Source organism: Pantherophis guttatus, chromosome 16, assembly GCF_059756535.1.
Source record: "Pantherophis guttatus breed Tessera chromosome 16, ASM5975653v1, whole genome shotgun sequence".
Lineage (NCBI taxonomy): Eukaryota > Metazoa > Chordata > Lepidosauria > Squamata > Colubridae > Pantherophis > Pantherophis guttatus.
Window position 1 is genome coordinate 1,962,875 of NC_142078.1, and position 14,000 is coordinate 1,976,874.

General features: G+C 45.2%; 2 protein-coding genes across 2 annotated transcripts in view; both read right to left on the bottom strand.

The window, feature by feature from the left end:
• The window catches only part of AGPAT2 (1-acylglycerol-3-phosphate O-acyltransferase 2), a 52,372-nt gene extending 51,781 nt beyond the window's left edge, over positions 1 to 591 (bottom strand). Inside the window, exon 1 of the mRNA XM_034427159.3 lies at positions 275 to 591. Within this exon, the coding sequence (XP_034283050.1) occupies positions 275 to 456 (182 nt within the window). The 5' untranslated portion in view covers positions 457 to 591. The remainder of the gene's footprint in view (positions 1 to 274) is intronic.
• Positions 592 to 1,242: 651 nt separating this feature from the next.
• LOC117659592 (ficolin-2-like) lies at positions 1,243 to 4,088 on the bottom strand. Its single transcript, XM_034407619.3, has 6 exons — positions 3,973 to 4,088; positions 3,738 to 3,851; positions 2,794 to 2,921; positions 2,225 to 2,354; positions 1,914 to 2,048; positions 1,243 to 1,761 (listed from the first exon to the last, which is right to left on the bottom strand). Exons 1-6 carry the CDS (start codon positions 4,055 to 4,057, stop codon positions 1,511 to 1,513), a joined length of 843 nt encoding a protein of 280 aa, XP_034263510.3. The 5' UTR covers positions 4,058 to 4,088; the 3' UTR covers positions 1,243 to 1,510.
• Between the last annotated feature and the right edge of the window lie 9,912 nt (positions 4,089 to 14,000).

The following is a 14,000-nucleotide window of genomic DNA, read 5'->3' on the forward strand; positions in this document are numbered from 1 at the left end:
GCGAAGGACCTAAGAGTCCTGGGACGAGAGACCACCAGGCGATCCCACCCGGCGGAGCAAGCCGAAGAAGAGCCCCTTCGCCGGCCAGGGCTTCAGGGTCCCGGCAGCCGCGAAGCCCTTGGGTGAGGCGTTAAGAATCCCGGGACGGGAGACCACCAGGCGATCCCGCCCTTCGCAGCGTGGAGAAGCGCCGCCCTCCTGGAGAGAAGGAGCCCGAGCAGAAGCCGAAGAGCGAGCCCGGCTCCGAGCGGCACGTGGCCGGGGAGGCACTCACGTCATGTTGCGGACGGTGCGGCCGCCGTTCCAGAGCAGGCAGGCGACGCTGGTGAGGGCCGAGGCGACCACGCAGAGGACGCAGTAGCTGCCCACCTTGGCGCGGAAGCGCAGCGCCGGACTCAGCGCCCCCAGCAGCAGCAGCGCCAGCAGCAGCAGCAGCAGCAGCGCGGCGGCGCCCATCCTGGCCGGGCGAAAGCTCCGGAGCGCGCCCCTGCGCAGCGGCCCCGGAGCCCGGCGGCTGGAGCGAGAGTCGGGAAGCGCCTGACGCGGCCCCGCCGCGCTCGGCACCTCTTAAGGGGCGGCCGCACACGCCCTCCCGGCCCTCCGCCCAGGGGCGGCCCCGCTCCGCCCGCCTCTCCGCCTCTCCGCTGCGCTCCTCCGCTCGCCCTTCCTTGGCCGGCAGCCCCAGAATAGCCCTAGCGCCGGAGGACTTGTATACCGCTGCTCTGCAAGCTGCGTCAGCTGCCATCGCGGCTTCTCGGTGCAGTTCAAGACACCCGTTCGTGAGCCGTAAGCAGCAATAGCCCTTAGGCTTTTTTTTTTTTTTATTGAAAAGTTTTATAAAAAGTACAAACATTTTCACCCCCCCACCCTTCCCCCCTCAACCCCCCCTCCCCTCCCCTCCCTCCCCCCACCCCCTCCCTAGACTTCCCAGAACGAGCACAGGGTATAGCATTCACAAACCAAGAACTAAATAAAACTTTTTGAAGGCCCAGAGAATGTGGGGTCCTTTCCACATGGATCAGTCTTTGCTTCTCCTTTTCATCCTGTTGCTTGGGGAGATGGGATTATTTATTGATTTAATTTCTTTGTCACACATCTGGCATGGAAACGACTCTGGGTGCCTTACAACATTAACCCATTAAAATCCTAACATGTATCTCAAACAATAAAAAAATGAAAACTACAGTAAAAATGCAAGTATAAATTATTTATAGGAATAAAGCAAACTTGGAGATCTTCGGATGGGTTGAAGATCCTATTTTTATTTGTTTCATTAATATTCAATGGCTGCCGAATTCCAGTGGAGCTGAAGGAGTGGGGCAAATTGAAAAGCCCTCCACCCGTCAAGGACAAAGACGCCAAGGAGTAGCTGTTTAAAGACCATTTAATCATGTCAATTTTGTAAAATGCAAGCTCTCTATCAAGGTAGCAAATCGAAAGCAGAGGGGATGGACTAGATGCCCTTTGGAAGCCCTCAGAAAGAAAAAGCCCCTTCAGCTGAAGGAGCTGCCTAAGCCACAGGTCGGATTTTCATTTCGGAGCGCTTGTAGGAGTAGAAGTAGCCTTTCCCCGTTCTCCAGTTGATGCCATCGGCAAAGGTCTTATGTTCTCCCAGCCAGTATCTCCCATTGAGGTTGGAGTGGTGGCAGCTATTGTACCACCAGCCACCTTTGTACTTCTCAGCACAGTTGACGCTCTTGAGGTTCAGCCGCTTTTCCCAGGTGGAGAAGGGCATGTTGTTGTGGTAGGAGAGAGAGTCACCTGGGAGGCAGAGAGCAGGGTGGGTGCCTGGAAGGCCAGTCCAAGCCATCTCCAGGAAATCAGTCTACCAGTTAGCCTGACTGGCACTGCCCAATTCCAAGAGGCTCATGGAGAAGGGTGCTAAGCCCCACTGGACTTTGTCAGGGACTCACCTATAGAGCCCCCTGTGAAGGAGCCCAGAGTTAGCTGATACCAGTTGGATTCTGCTGCCACCTGGAAGGACGCATACTTGGCGAAGGTTTGATGATTGTCGAAATCAATCAAGTCAACACGCAATTCGTTCTTTCCTAGGAGGAAGAGAACAGCCATGTGGGTCAGTTTTCACACTGCCCAGACACCAAAACTCATGTTTCTCTGGTCCTCCTCCATCCATAGAGGGTGCTGAGGCTCTAACAAGCGAGGACCCTGCTCCCCTCTCCCCTGGCAACAGGAGAGTTCAGGGCTGTGAGGGGAAGTCCCTCACCCAGTGAGGTCAAGCAGTGAAGGTGGTCATTCCCCAGCCAGAATTCAGTCAGATGGCTTCCAAATCCCCTCTTGTAGGCAGCCCAGTTCCGGAAAAAGTCCACCGAGCCGTCCGACCGTCTTTGGAAGACCTGCGGGGGAGAATCGGGACTCCTAACCTTCCGCCTGGGCAGGTCCCGAAATCAAAAGTTTTCTCTCCCCACAACCCTCTGTTCCCAAATTTTGGAAGACCTGCAGGGGAGAATTGGGACCCTTAACCTTCCAGCTCAGCAGACCCCCAAATCATACTCTTCCCTCCCTTCCCAAATTTTAGGGGTCTCATGGCTGGCCTTCTCCTCCCAGAAGTGCTGATCCCCCTCCAAGGATCCCTCCGGCCCCCATTCTGGCCTCAGAAAAGACTCTGATTTCTGATTCATCCCATTCTTGGCAAGCAGCAAAGTTACAATCCTGGGCGTGTCTGCTGTGGGGCATAACCCCCTTTCCCCACAGAAGGCTCCATCCAAGGCATGGAGGTAAGAAGCTCTGCGCCCCTTGGCCACGCATGGGTAGAACCTCCTCTGCCAGACTCACGATCCAGCCGCCTCCGTCAGTGTCCATGTCGCACAGCACCTCCAGGGGCTGGCAGTCCTGGGGGTAGATGGTGTACCAGCCACTCAGGACCACTCCTCTTTTCAAGAGCTCTTTGCAGTTTGGGGCACCTGGGCAGAAAAAGGGCAGGAGAGTGTAGAGTGGAACTGAAACCTGAAACCTTTCTGTTGGGGTTTAGACCCAGAAATATTGGATTGACTAAATGGTATCTGATGCTGCACATAATCACTGCAGGGAGACTGGCATTCGCACAAGAATGGAAGAATGAGGACTTACCAACAGACTCAAAAATAATTTATAAAATTATGGAATGTGCGGAGTCTGACAGATTTACAAAACTGAGGCACAACTATGTCTGATGTGCCACAGCCTCCCAATCTGTCGGAAGTCCCTTTCAGCCTAACTTCAGCTATCTTATCTAGATCCGCTCCAGTCTGGCTTCAGGCCTGGGTACAGAATGGAAACGGCATTGGTCGCGTTGGTGGATGATCTCTGGAGGGCTCGGGATAAGGGAAGCTCCTCTATCCTCTTATCCCTCTGGAGGGCTCGGGATAAGGGAAGCTCCTCTATCCTGTTAGATCTCTCAGCGGCTTTTGATACCATCGACCATGGTATCATGTTGCACCGGTTGGGGGTGGGGGGCACTGTTTTGCGGTGGTTCTCCTCCTACCTCTCTGACCGATCGCAATCTGTGTTGGCAGGGGGGCAGCAGTCGACCACCTCACCTTTTGGCCCTGGGGCTCCAATTTTCCCAGAGATTCCCTGAAAGCCTCTTTTAAGAAAAGGCATGGTGAGGCTTCCAGGTGCCCCCTTCTCAGGGAGGGAGGGGAGTAGCCCCCAGCTGAAAGGTGGGTGACAAGACGGGTTATTTCTTTCGGAAGGGGTCGGGTTCAGGAGCCAACTTCACCCTCTGTCCACAGACCCACCTTTGGTCCCTAGAATGCCAGGGGGCCCCCGTGGCCCTTGTGGTCCTCGCAAGCCTGGACTCCCCCGCTCAATGGCTATTGTATCGTTGACTTCAGGGTCAAGCTCCTTAGCTTCTGCAAAGGAAGGAAACCATTTGGAGGAAAGAACTTTGTTTAAGCGAAGCAAATTTCTCATCCGAGAAGGGCGGTAATGCTGCCCCTCTTGCTCCTCAGAGCTAACCTGCCTGTTACTCACCCGGGCAGGACTCCTGTGCCCCTCGATGGATTGCAATCATCAGGCAGAAGAGGAGGAGACCCACTTGCTCTCCAGCTCTCCTCATGGTGCCCGCTGGACTCCGACTGCAGCCTCCCCTGGACCCTCTGCTTTTATTTGGGCAGCCGGCTTTTGTCCCTTTCCCCTTTAAGTGAGGCCTCCAGGGCAACATCACAACACCACAAACTGCTTCCTTGTTGATCAAAACACACCCCGGCTAGTTAAACACCTGGGTAATTCTTCATTGTGGAGGGAGGCAACCCATCTGCTTCAAAGCAAAGCTGCAAGGGGGGAAAATGGGGCTACTGCAACGTGAGATGCCTTCAGGTGAGTCTCTCTTCCTGCTGGTGGGTTGTCAGCAGAACCAGATCTCCAATTCGGACTTAAGGGACCAGTGGTCCAATGGCCAAAATTATGCCAGACTTCAAATCTGGGGGCTGTTATCTTTCACTCCACTTTTTCAATGCTTGCTTGTCGGCTGCCATGGTAACGGGGGGGAGGGGGAGCTAGTGAGTTGCTAGATGGGGAAGCGTGCTGGAGGATGAGAGGAAGGGGAAACGAAAGCGAAACTTAGCTGCAGTCCTGTGCCTTTGAAGCGGTTATCGAAACAACGGTCCTGACATTCCAGATTGATGACACTGCCAGATGTGTGATTCCAACTGACCTCTGGAGGACCTTTGGATTGGATGATTTACGCTGGACAGTGGGAGGGGAGGCTGCTTTCTATATGTGATTTTCCCGCCTATTGCGTCAGATCTTGCTTTCCTTTGGCTGCATTCAGTTCGATTTTAGTAAAAGTACCTTTACTCCATGAAAATGGTGTCGGGGTCATTCTTTTCTGAATTCTGAAAGGAGGCACGCCTGACACGGTGTGAACCCGCTAAATAGCCACAGAGTAACCTTCCCGATTTTGTAGAAATATGAACAACATGGCTGAAGGATTAAAAGCAACAAGGCAAGGAGAAGGTTTCAATCAATCAAAATGCAGCTGGAAGGGACCTTGGAGGTCTTCTAGTCCAAACCCCTGCTCAAGCAGAAGACCCTCTACCATTTCAGATAGTATTTTCTTAAAAACCTCCAGTGATGAAACATTCACAACTTCTGGAGGCAAGCTGTTCCACTGGTTGATAGTTCTCACTGTTATTTCTCCTTAAATCCAGGTTGCTTCTCTCTTTGATTAGTTTCCATCCATTATTTTATCAGGCGTTTTATCAGGTTCGCCTGATTCGCCAGTTGCGTCCCTTTCTGGATCGGGACTCATTAAATACGGTCACTTATGCCCTCATCACTTCCTGCCTGGACTACTGCAATGCTCTCTACATGGGGCTCCCCTTGAGGAGCACCGGAGGCTCCAGCTGGTCCAGAATGTGGCCACGCGGGTGGTTATGGGAGCGACAGGGCGCTCCCATGTGACCCCCTTCCTGCGCGAGCTGCACTGGCTCCCGGTGGTCTTCCGGGTGCACTTCAAGATATTGGTTACCACCTTTAGAGCGCTCCATGGCTTAGGACCGGGGTATCTACGAGACCACCTTCTGCCACCAGTAGCCTCTCATCGATCAGTACGCTCTCATAGAGAGGGGCTCTTCAGGGTGCCGTCGGCCAAACAGTGTCGACTGGTGGCCCCCAGGGGGAGAGTCTTCTCTGTGGGGGCACCCGCCATCTGGAACGAGCTCCCCCCAGAGATACGGAGGATCCCGGACCTGCGCACTTTCCGTCGTGCCATCAAAACATTTCTTTTCCAACAGGCTGGCCTGGCCTAACCTCTCTTTTAAACTTTTTAAAATTTTTAAAATTTCTAAATTTTAAATTTTGTCTTATGAATTTGGGGGTTTTAAATTTCATTCTCTGAGCCAATTATTTAATTGTATTTTAATGATTTTTAACATTTGTATTACATGTATTTTATTTGGCTGTTCACCGCCCTGAGTCCTTCGGGAATAGGGCGATATACAAATTTAATAAATAAAAATAAATAAATAATAATAAATAATTTCTTGTCTTGTCTTCTGGTGCTTTGGAAAATAAGTTGAGCCCCTCTTCTTTATGGCAGCCCCTCGAATACTGAAATAATGCTATCATGTTCCCCCTAGTCCTTCTATTCTGTAGACTAGCCAAACCCAAATCCTGCAACCGTTTTTCTTCATATGTTTTAGTCTTCAGGCCTTTAATCATCTTCTTTGCACTTTTTCCAAAGTCTCAACATCTTTTTTATAATGTGGTGACCAAATCTGAGTGCAGGATTCCAGGTGTGGCCTTAATAAGAATTTATAAAGAGGTACTAACACTTCACGTGATGTTGATTCTATGCATCTGTATATACAATCAAGAACTGATTTTACAACCAAGAATTATACAACCACCGTAGCTCAGATTCTCCTCTTACGATGGGAGGCCAGGTGTTCTCTTGGAAGGCTGCTAGAGCCCAATTTCAGCCTCCTAGTGAATGTTGGGGGTCCCTTTCGGGGAGCAGATTTCCCCTTTTGGCATTTGCAACCCCAACTCTGATGGACGGCCACTTGGATTGGGAACAAACACCATTTCAAGGGGATTTTTATTCTCCAAAAGCCCCTGAGGGCCAGACATGAAGTAACGGCTGGAAACCTATCAAGGAGAGATGCAACCTGGAATTAAGGAGAAATTTCCTGACAGGGAGAACAATGGAATGTCTTGGCTCCAGATGTTGGGTGCTCCATCACTGGAGGTTTGCAAGAAGAGATTGCAGAGCCATTTGTCTGGAATGGTACAGGATCTCCTGCCTTGGGCAGAGGGATGGACTAGAGGACCTCAAAGATCCCGTCCAACTCTTGACTTCCGGTTTCCTTGTCTTCGGCGACGGCGGCGCTCTTTGAAGCTCCGCCAGCCCCGCCGCCTGTAGAGCCGCTTCGCGATCGAGAAGCGGCTCGAAAACTTCAAAATCCTGAGGATTGTTGGAGGAGAGATCGCAGGGCACAGGTCGAGCCCCTGTAACCCCCCAGGGAATCGTTTCTGGGGAGAGAACAGGCGTGGCTCCCTTCCAACCTGCTGAGACTCCGGGTGGCGTGGGACGATTCTGCTTCTGCAGAACAAGCCGGCTGCAGGAAACTTAAAGCGCAAAAACCAGTTTTAATAAACAGCGAAACTACCTGAATCCTGAAATTTGGAAACGCAAGTATTAGCACTTTGTTGACTTTTCAATCTGATAAAATGCGAATGAGTGAAAGTGCTTTGAAAAAACATGGCGCCTAGCTTCAGAGTTAACGAGCCAGCGAGTGTGGATTGGTGAAGTTACTTTGTTTTGCTACAAAATTTCCAAGTTGCTACTAAGCTGCTTTGCTTGTTATAAGAGAAATAACTGGGAAATTTTTTCCTTTTCAATATTGGACTTTGCTTTATTTTAACCCTTGTTTGATTAAATCTGGGGGACTTTTTTAGAAGTCTTTGTGCAGGAGGGAAAGGAAAAGGAACTTCCCTCTTTAGAAAAACTAGATCACGAGCCAGGATGGCTTCAAAGAAGCAGGAAGGGAAGGCATTAGGGGGGGGATCCCCCACACACAAACATCAAACGCAACTTCCCCCTGCTCAACAGCTACAAACTCAGAAAAAAGAATTTGATGTGGGAGATTTAAAAGAATTTATTTCTAAAACTCTGGATGACAAATTTCAAAAATGTCAACAGGAGATAGATGATAAACTTCAAAAATCACATCAGGAATTTATGCAGGAAATTAATGAAGTTAAAGACATGGTGAAACAGAATCAAAATAAGGTGACCAAAAAAATATCAGAAGTGGCGTCTGGCCTGGCAGAATTTATTGGGAAAGTTGATTTTAAAGTTGAAGAATTCAAATCAGAAGTTAATGTTAAGATGAAAGACAATGATTATAAAATTGATGAAGTTGACAATAAAATGCAGAGAATTGAAGATGAGATTGTTATGATACAATTCCGGGCGATGGAATTTGCCATACGGCTTCGGGGAATTCGAGAGGAGGAGAGACAGGTTTGCTCTGAAACCTTGGCTAAGATTTTACAAGCTAATCCTGATTTGGTATTTCATAAAATAGATAAAATTTACAGAGTGAACTCTTGGGTGGCCAGACAAAGACAATTGCCTAGAGATGTGGTCATATACTTTACTGAGAGAGAAATTAGAAATGATATCCTGCAAAAATCTTTTCACACTTCTGTACAAGTGGGGGGCTCAAGACTTGAAATTTTTAAAGAATTACCTCCTAAAATGCTGAAAGCTAGAAAAGAATTTGGTTTTCTTGTTAAGGAATTGAGAAATTTACAGATACCCTTCCGGTGGGACGCACCAGCTGGGATAATTTTTAGATATAAGGGAGAAGGATATCGGTTGAATACCGTGGAGAAGGCACAACACTTTTACAGTACTATTCTTAAGGAAAGAACACCATCTCCACGTACATCTACAGTTTTGGAGATTAAGGAGAGTGAAGAGAGGCAATTGAAAGAACAGTCTAAGCAGGAATTAGAAAACGTGCAAGGTGCAGAAGGAGGTTTTCTGAGTGAGCCCTTGTTGGATTCTTCTCCAATTTTGGATTTGATTCAGTTGACAGAAGTTAAAGATCAACGTATAACTAGAGCCCAATCCAAGCTACTTAAACAAAAGCAACAACAACAACAGGAAAGACAAGACAAGAAGGCAGTTAAGAGTACCGTACAAGAGAGTGGAGCTATGGGAGGAGCGAGATCGAAGCTCTCGGATGAACTTCAAATATTTTGCTCTGTGCTCCAGAAAGAGGCTGATGACCTTTAAGTGTCTATCTTGGAATGTCAATGGGTTGAATTCAGCACAGAAAAGGAAGAAATTATTTACATATTTGAAACAATTTAATAATGATATAATATGTTTACAAGAAACGCATATCACAACTCAAGATCAAAAATATTTGATAAACTCAAAACTAGGAGCACATTATATATCCTCAACTTCGCAGAAAAAGAATGGTGTGGTTATTTATGTAAATAAAAAATTAACAGCGAAAGTTATAGAAGCAGATCAAGATGGTAGGTTTGTAGCAATTGAATTGCTCACAGCAAATGGTCAAATTCTTTTGATTGGAATTTATGCTCCCAACCAACAACAGGATTATTTTTATAAGATGTTACATACTAAAATATTGCAATGGGACTATAGATCTATTTTAATTATGGGAGACTGGAATGGAGTAATTGATTCTAAACTAGATAAAAAGAGCTTGGCAAAGTCTAGAATTAGACTACCACAGACTTTTTTTGATATGAAAGAAGATATGGAATTAAAAGATGTTTGGAGAATACATAATCCAAATGAATTGGACTACACTTTTTTTTCGGATAGACATAGATCTTTTTCTAGGATTGATTTTATCCTGTTGTCAAATGATCTACTTGTTAAGACAAAAAGAACAAAGATTTGTCCAAGAACTCTGACTGACCATAGCCCTGTATGGATAGAAATTGAGATGGATAAGGTTGAGAGACGTTCTTGGAGATTAAATGAGAACTTGTTTAGATATGAAAAAAATACAATAGAACTTAAAAAGCATTTGAAAGAATTTTTTGAAATAAATTTGAATAAAGGTACCCCAATTGAAATTGTTTGGGATGCAAGTAAAGCTTATATGAGAGGGGTACTCATCTACATGAATTCTAAACATAGACTGTTCCGACAAAAGAAAAGATTTGAGTTGGAAATGGAAATAAAGAATAAAGAACAGTTACTTATTAAAAACCCAACAGATGAAAGAATACGAAGTGCTATAAAACTTTTGAAAGACCAATTTCAAATGCTTATGGCGGAACAAGTTGCAACAAGTTTACAATACGCGAAGCATAATACATTTTGCAACGCTAACAAACCGGGCAGATGGTTGGCTTACACATTGAGGAAAAAACAAAGTATACGGACTATTGATAGTATTGATATTGGAGGGAAAGAAATCTTTCAACAAAAACTAATTAAAGAAGCTTTTGTGGATTATTATACTAAACTATATGCCAAAGAAGAGGTGCAGAATGGACTTATAGAAAAATATTTAAAGGATAAGAGAGTTACAAAAATTACTGATCAACAAAAGGAAAGAATGAATTATCCTATAACAGAGGAGGAGATAACAGCAGCAATTAAACAGCTAAAAACAGCCAAAGCTCCTGGCACGGATGGTTTGACCGCAGTGTATTACAAAACTTTACAAGCTGAAATGGTGGGACAACTTAGAGATTTATTTTGCAATATTCAACAAGGGGGCAAAATACCCCCATCTTGGACAACTGCTTATATATCTTTGATACCAAAAGAACAAGTTGGTCCTAAAAAACCAGAGAACTATAGACCAATATCTCTTTTGAACACAGACTATAAAATTTATGCGAAGGTATTAGCCAACAGGTTGATGCCAGTAATCCAAAAGGTGATTCATGCGGACCAAGCGGGATTTATTGAGGGCAGATATATGAAGGACAACGTAAGGCAAGTAATAGACTTATTGGAATATCTTGACAAGAATAAACAGATTTCTGCAGTGCTGGTTTTTTTGGATGCGGAGAAGGCCTTTGATAGAGTGGATTGGAATTTTCTACTAAAGACTTTAAAAAAGATGGGCTTTGGGGACCAATTTATACAGGCGATCTCAGCAATTTATCAAGAGCAAAAAGCACAGATTATTATTAATGGAAGTTTGACGACAGAGTTTAAAATTGAAAAAGGAACAAGACAGGGATGTCCGTTGTCCCCACTTTTATTTATTTTAACATTGGAAGTCTTGCTAAATACAATACGGGACTCAAAAATTTTGAAAGGCATAATGATAAGGCAAGAGGATTATAGAATAAAGGCATTTGCAGATGATCTGGTGGTTACCCTATCACAACCAATGGAATCAACAATCCTGATGAACGACATTATACAAGACTATGGTAGAGTTTCAGGTTTTAGAGTGAATTCAAAAAAGACTAAAATGATAGTCAAAAATATGACACAAGATCGTAAACATGAGCTTGAAAGGAGGGCAGGTTTTGAAATTGTACCTAAGGTAAAATATCTTGGAGTTCAGGTTGCAGAATCAAACATGAAATTGTTTCAAAATAACTATGAGGTGTTGTGGCGAGAGGTTCAGAAAGACATGGAGACTTGGAAAAAGCTGCAACTGTCTTTACTTGGAAGAATAGCAGCAGTTAAGATGAACATTTTGCCAAGATTTCTGTTTTTGTTTCAAATGATTCCGGTGCTTAAAAGTGATAAACAACTGAAAGTTTGGCAAACTGGACTTAATAAGTTTGTCTGGAACGACAAAAAGCCGAGAGTGAAATTGAAAATTATGCAAGATGTTCCAGAAAGAGGAGGCCTTAAACTTCCAAACCTACAGTTATATTATGATGCAGCAGCTTTAACTTTAACAAGTGATTGGTTTGGAAGTAAAAAGGCTGGAATATTGAATGCAGAAAGTTTTGATCTTGAATTTGGATGGCATGCTTACCTATTTTATGATGACAAAGTTGATAAAGTATTTAAAAGTCATATACTTAGAGACTCTTTGATGAGAGTTTGGAAGAAGCACCGACTCAAATGGGATTATAAAATACCGCTATGGCTGGATCTTGGTCATACATTGTGGAATACAAATATAATGTCACTCGGGGGGTTTTTATACAAAGAGGTTCTTTTTACAGATGCGGGTAGATGGCAGCTGAAGACCTTGCAGACACTGTTGGACGAAGGGATTAATTTAACTTGGTTACAATATAATCAATTACAATTGAGATGGAAAGAGGACCAAAAAACTGGTATTATGTTGCATGAGGAAGAATTGGTTAGACATATAAGAGAGAAAGGTCCAATGCATATTAAAAGGCTTTATAATGTTTTGCTAGAAAGGGATTCAGAAACGGAATTAGTTAAAGATTGTATGATTAAGTGGGCACAAAATTTCGAAGAACCAGTGATGTTGGAAACATGGGAAAAAATTTGGGTTCAGAATGTTAAATTTACACAGTCGCAGAATCTGAGGGAAAATTTTTATAAAATGTTTTATAGATGGCATTTAGATCCTAAAAAGTTGTCATGTATGTACCCTAATGTTCAGCCAAAATGTTGGAGATGCGAATGTTTGGATGCTACGTATTATCATGTTTGGTGGACCTGTAGGAAAGTTAAGGCTTTTTGGATAAAAATATGGTGGGTCATGCAGAATGTTTTGAAGAAAAAAATTCAATTTTCTCCACAATTGTTTTTATTGGGTATAGTTAAGGGTTTTACACGGGGTGAAATAAAACTAATATTGTATATGATAACAGCAGCAAGATTGTTGATAGGTAAATATTGGAAGAATGAAGCTTTGCCTACTATCGAGGAATGGACTTTGAAGATGGCCAGTTTTGCAGAGATGGCGAAGATTTCAGCATATTTAAAAGATTGTTCACAAGAGACTTATGAATGGGAATGGAAAAGGTGGATAGAATATGTTCAGAACAAATACCAAACTAGAAAGTACCAAATAGCTTTTATTTGAAAACAATGTATTAGAAATATCTTAATGTAAAGAGATAAAGAGGGAAAATTATATAGGGGGAGGGATGGGTTCAGGTATATATATCAGTATTATTAGTTATGAGTACATAATAGGGAAGTCTGGGGGGGAGGGTTAGGGAGGGTTAGGGAGGATGGGAAGTTTGGGGAGGGAGGTGGGGGGGTGAAAAAAGGGGTGAAAATGTAATTGTAAAACTTTTGCAATAAAAAAAAAAAAAAAAGATCCCGTCCAACTCTTCTGCTATTCATGGGCTCCTGCAGCTGTGGCTTCCTTACCCAACTACACAGTGGCTCAGAGGCAGCTGAAGAAGGATACAGACTTATGGGGCTTCTAGTCACCCCCAAGATAACCAAAGGAGACCAATAAGCAGAGGTCGAAGCCACTTTCTGTGCAGAAGACTAAATAAAGCTTTTGCAAGCCCCAGAGAATGTGGGATCTTTTTCACAAGTTTGTTTCCATGGATTCGTCTTTGCTTGTTCTTTCCATCCTGTTACCTTCCAGCTCAGCAGGCCCCCAAATCATACTCTTTCCTCCCTTCCCAAATTTTAGGGGACTCGGAGCTGGCCTTCTCCACCCAGAAGTGCTGGACCCCTTCCCCCCATGGTCCTTCCGGCCCCCATCCTGGTCTCAGGAAAGATTCAGTTTCTCTTTCAGCATATTCCTGGCAAGCAGCAAAGTTACAATCCTGGGTGTGTCTGTGCAGTCAGAAATGCTGAATGCCTTGGCTGCACCTGGGAAGAGCTGCCCTCTACCGGACTCACGATCCATCCACCTCCGTCGGTGTCCATGTCGCACAGCACCTCCAGGGGCTGGCAGTCCTGGGGATAGATGGTGTACCAGCCGCTCAGGACCACTCCTCTTTTCAAGAGCTCTTTGTAGTTTGGGACACCTGGGTAGAAAGAGGGCAGGAGAGGTTGGCACTCTCTGTGCCAGGGTCTTTGCCAAAGGGTCTTATTCCTGAGGGGCAGGCTCAGTGGCTGCAGCTGGTTGGCAAGAGACATTATGGGGCTTCTAGTCCCCCCCCTCCCCAAGATAGCCAAAGGAGACCAATAAGCAGAGATCGAAGCCACTTTCTGTGCAGAAGACTAAATAACACTTTTTTGTGCCCTAGAGAATGTGGGATCTTTTTCACATACATTTCCATGGATTCGTCTTTGCTTGTTCTTTCCGTCCTGTTACTTGGGAGGAGGGAAGGGTGTTTGTTTATTTATTAATTAAATTTATTTGCCACCCATCTCATATGGAAATGACTCTAGGCACCTTACAGCATTAATGCATTAAATCCTAACAGAAAAATCCTCATGTTTCCCTGAATATAAGACCGGGTCTTATTTTCTTTTGGGTAGCAAAATATGCACTAGGGCTTATTTTCGGGGGTGGTGGTGTCATTTTTTGTTCCCATGTGCGGCAGGCCCACTTCTGCTTGCTCATGACAGGGCAGGAGGCCATGCGGTGTACGAGTGCCGCCACCTCGAGGCAGAGGGGATGGAGCTGTGTCAT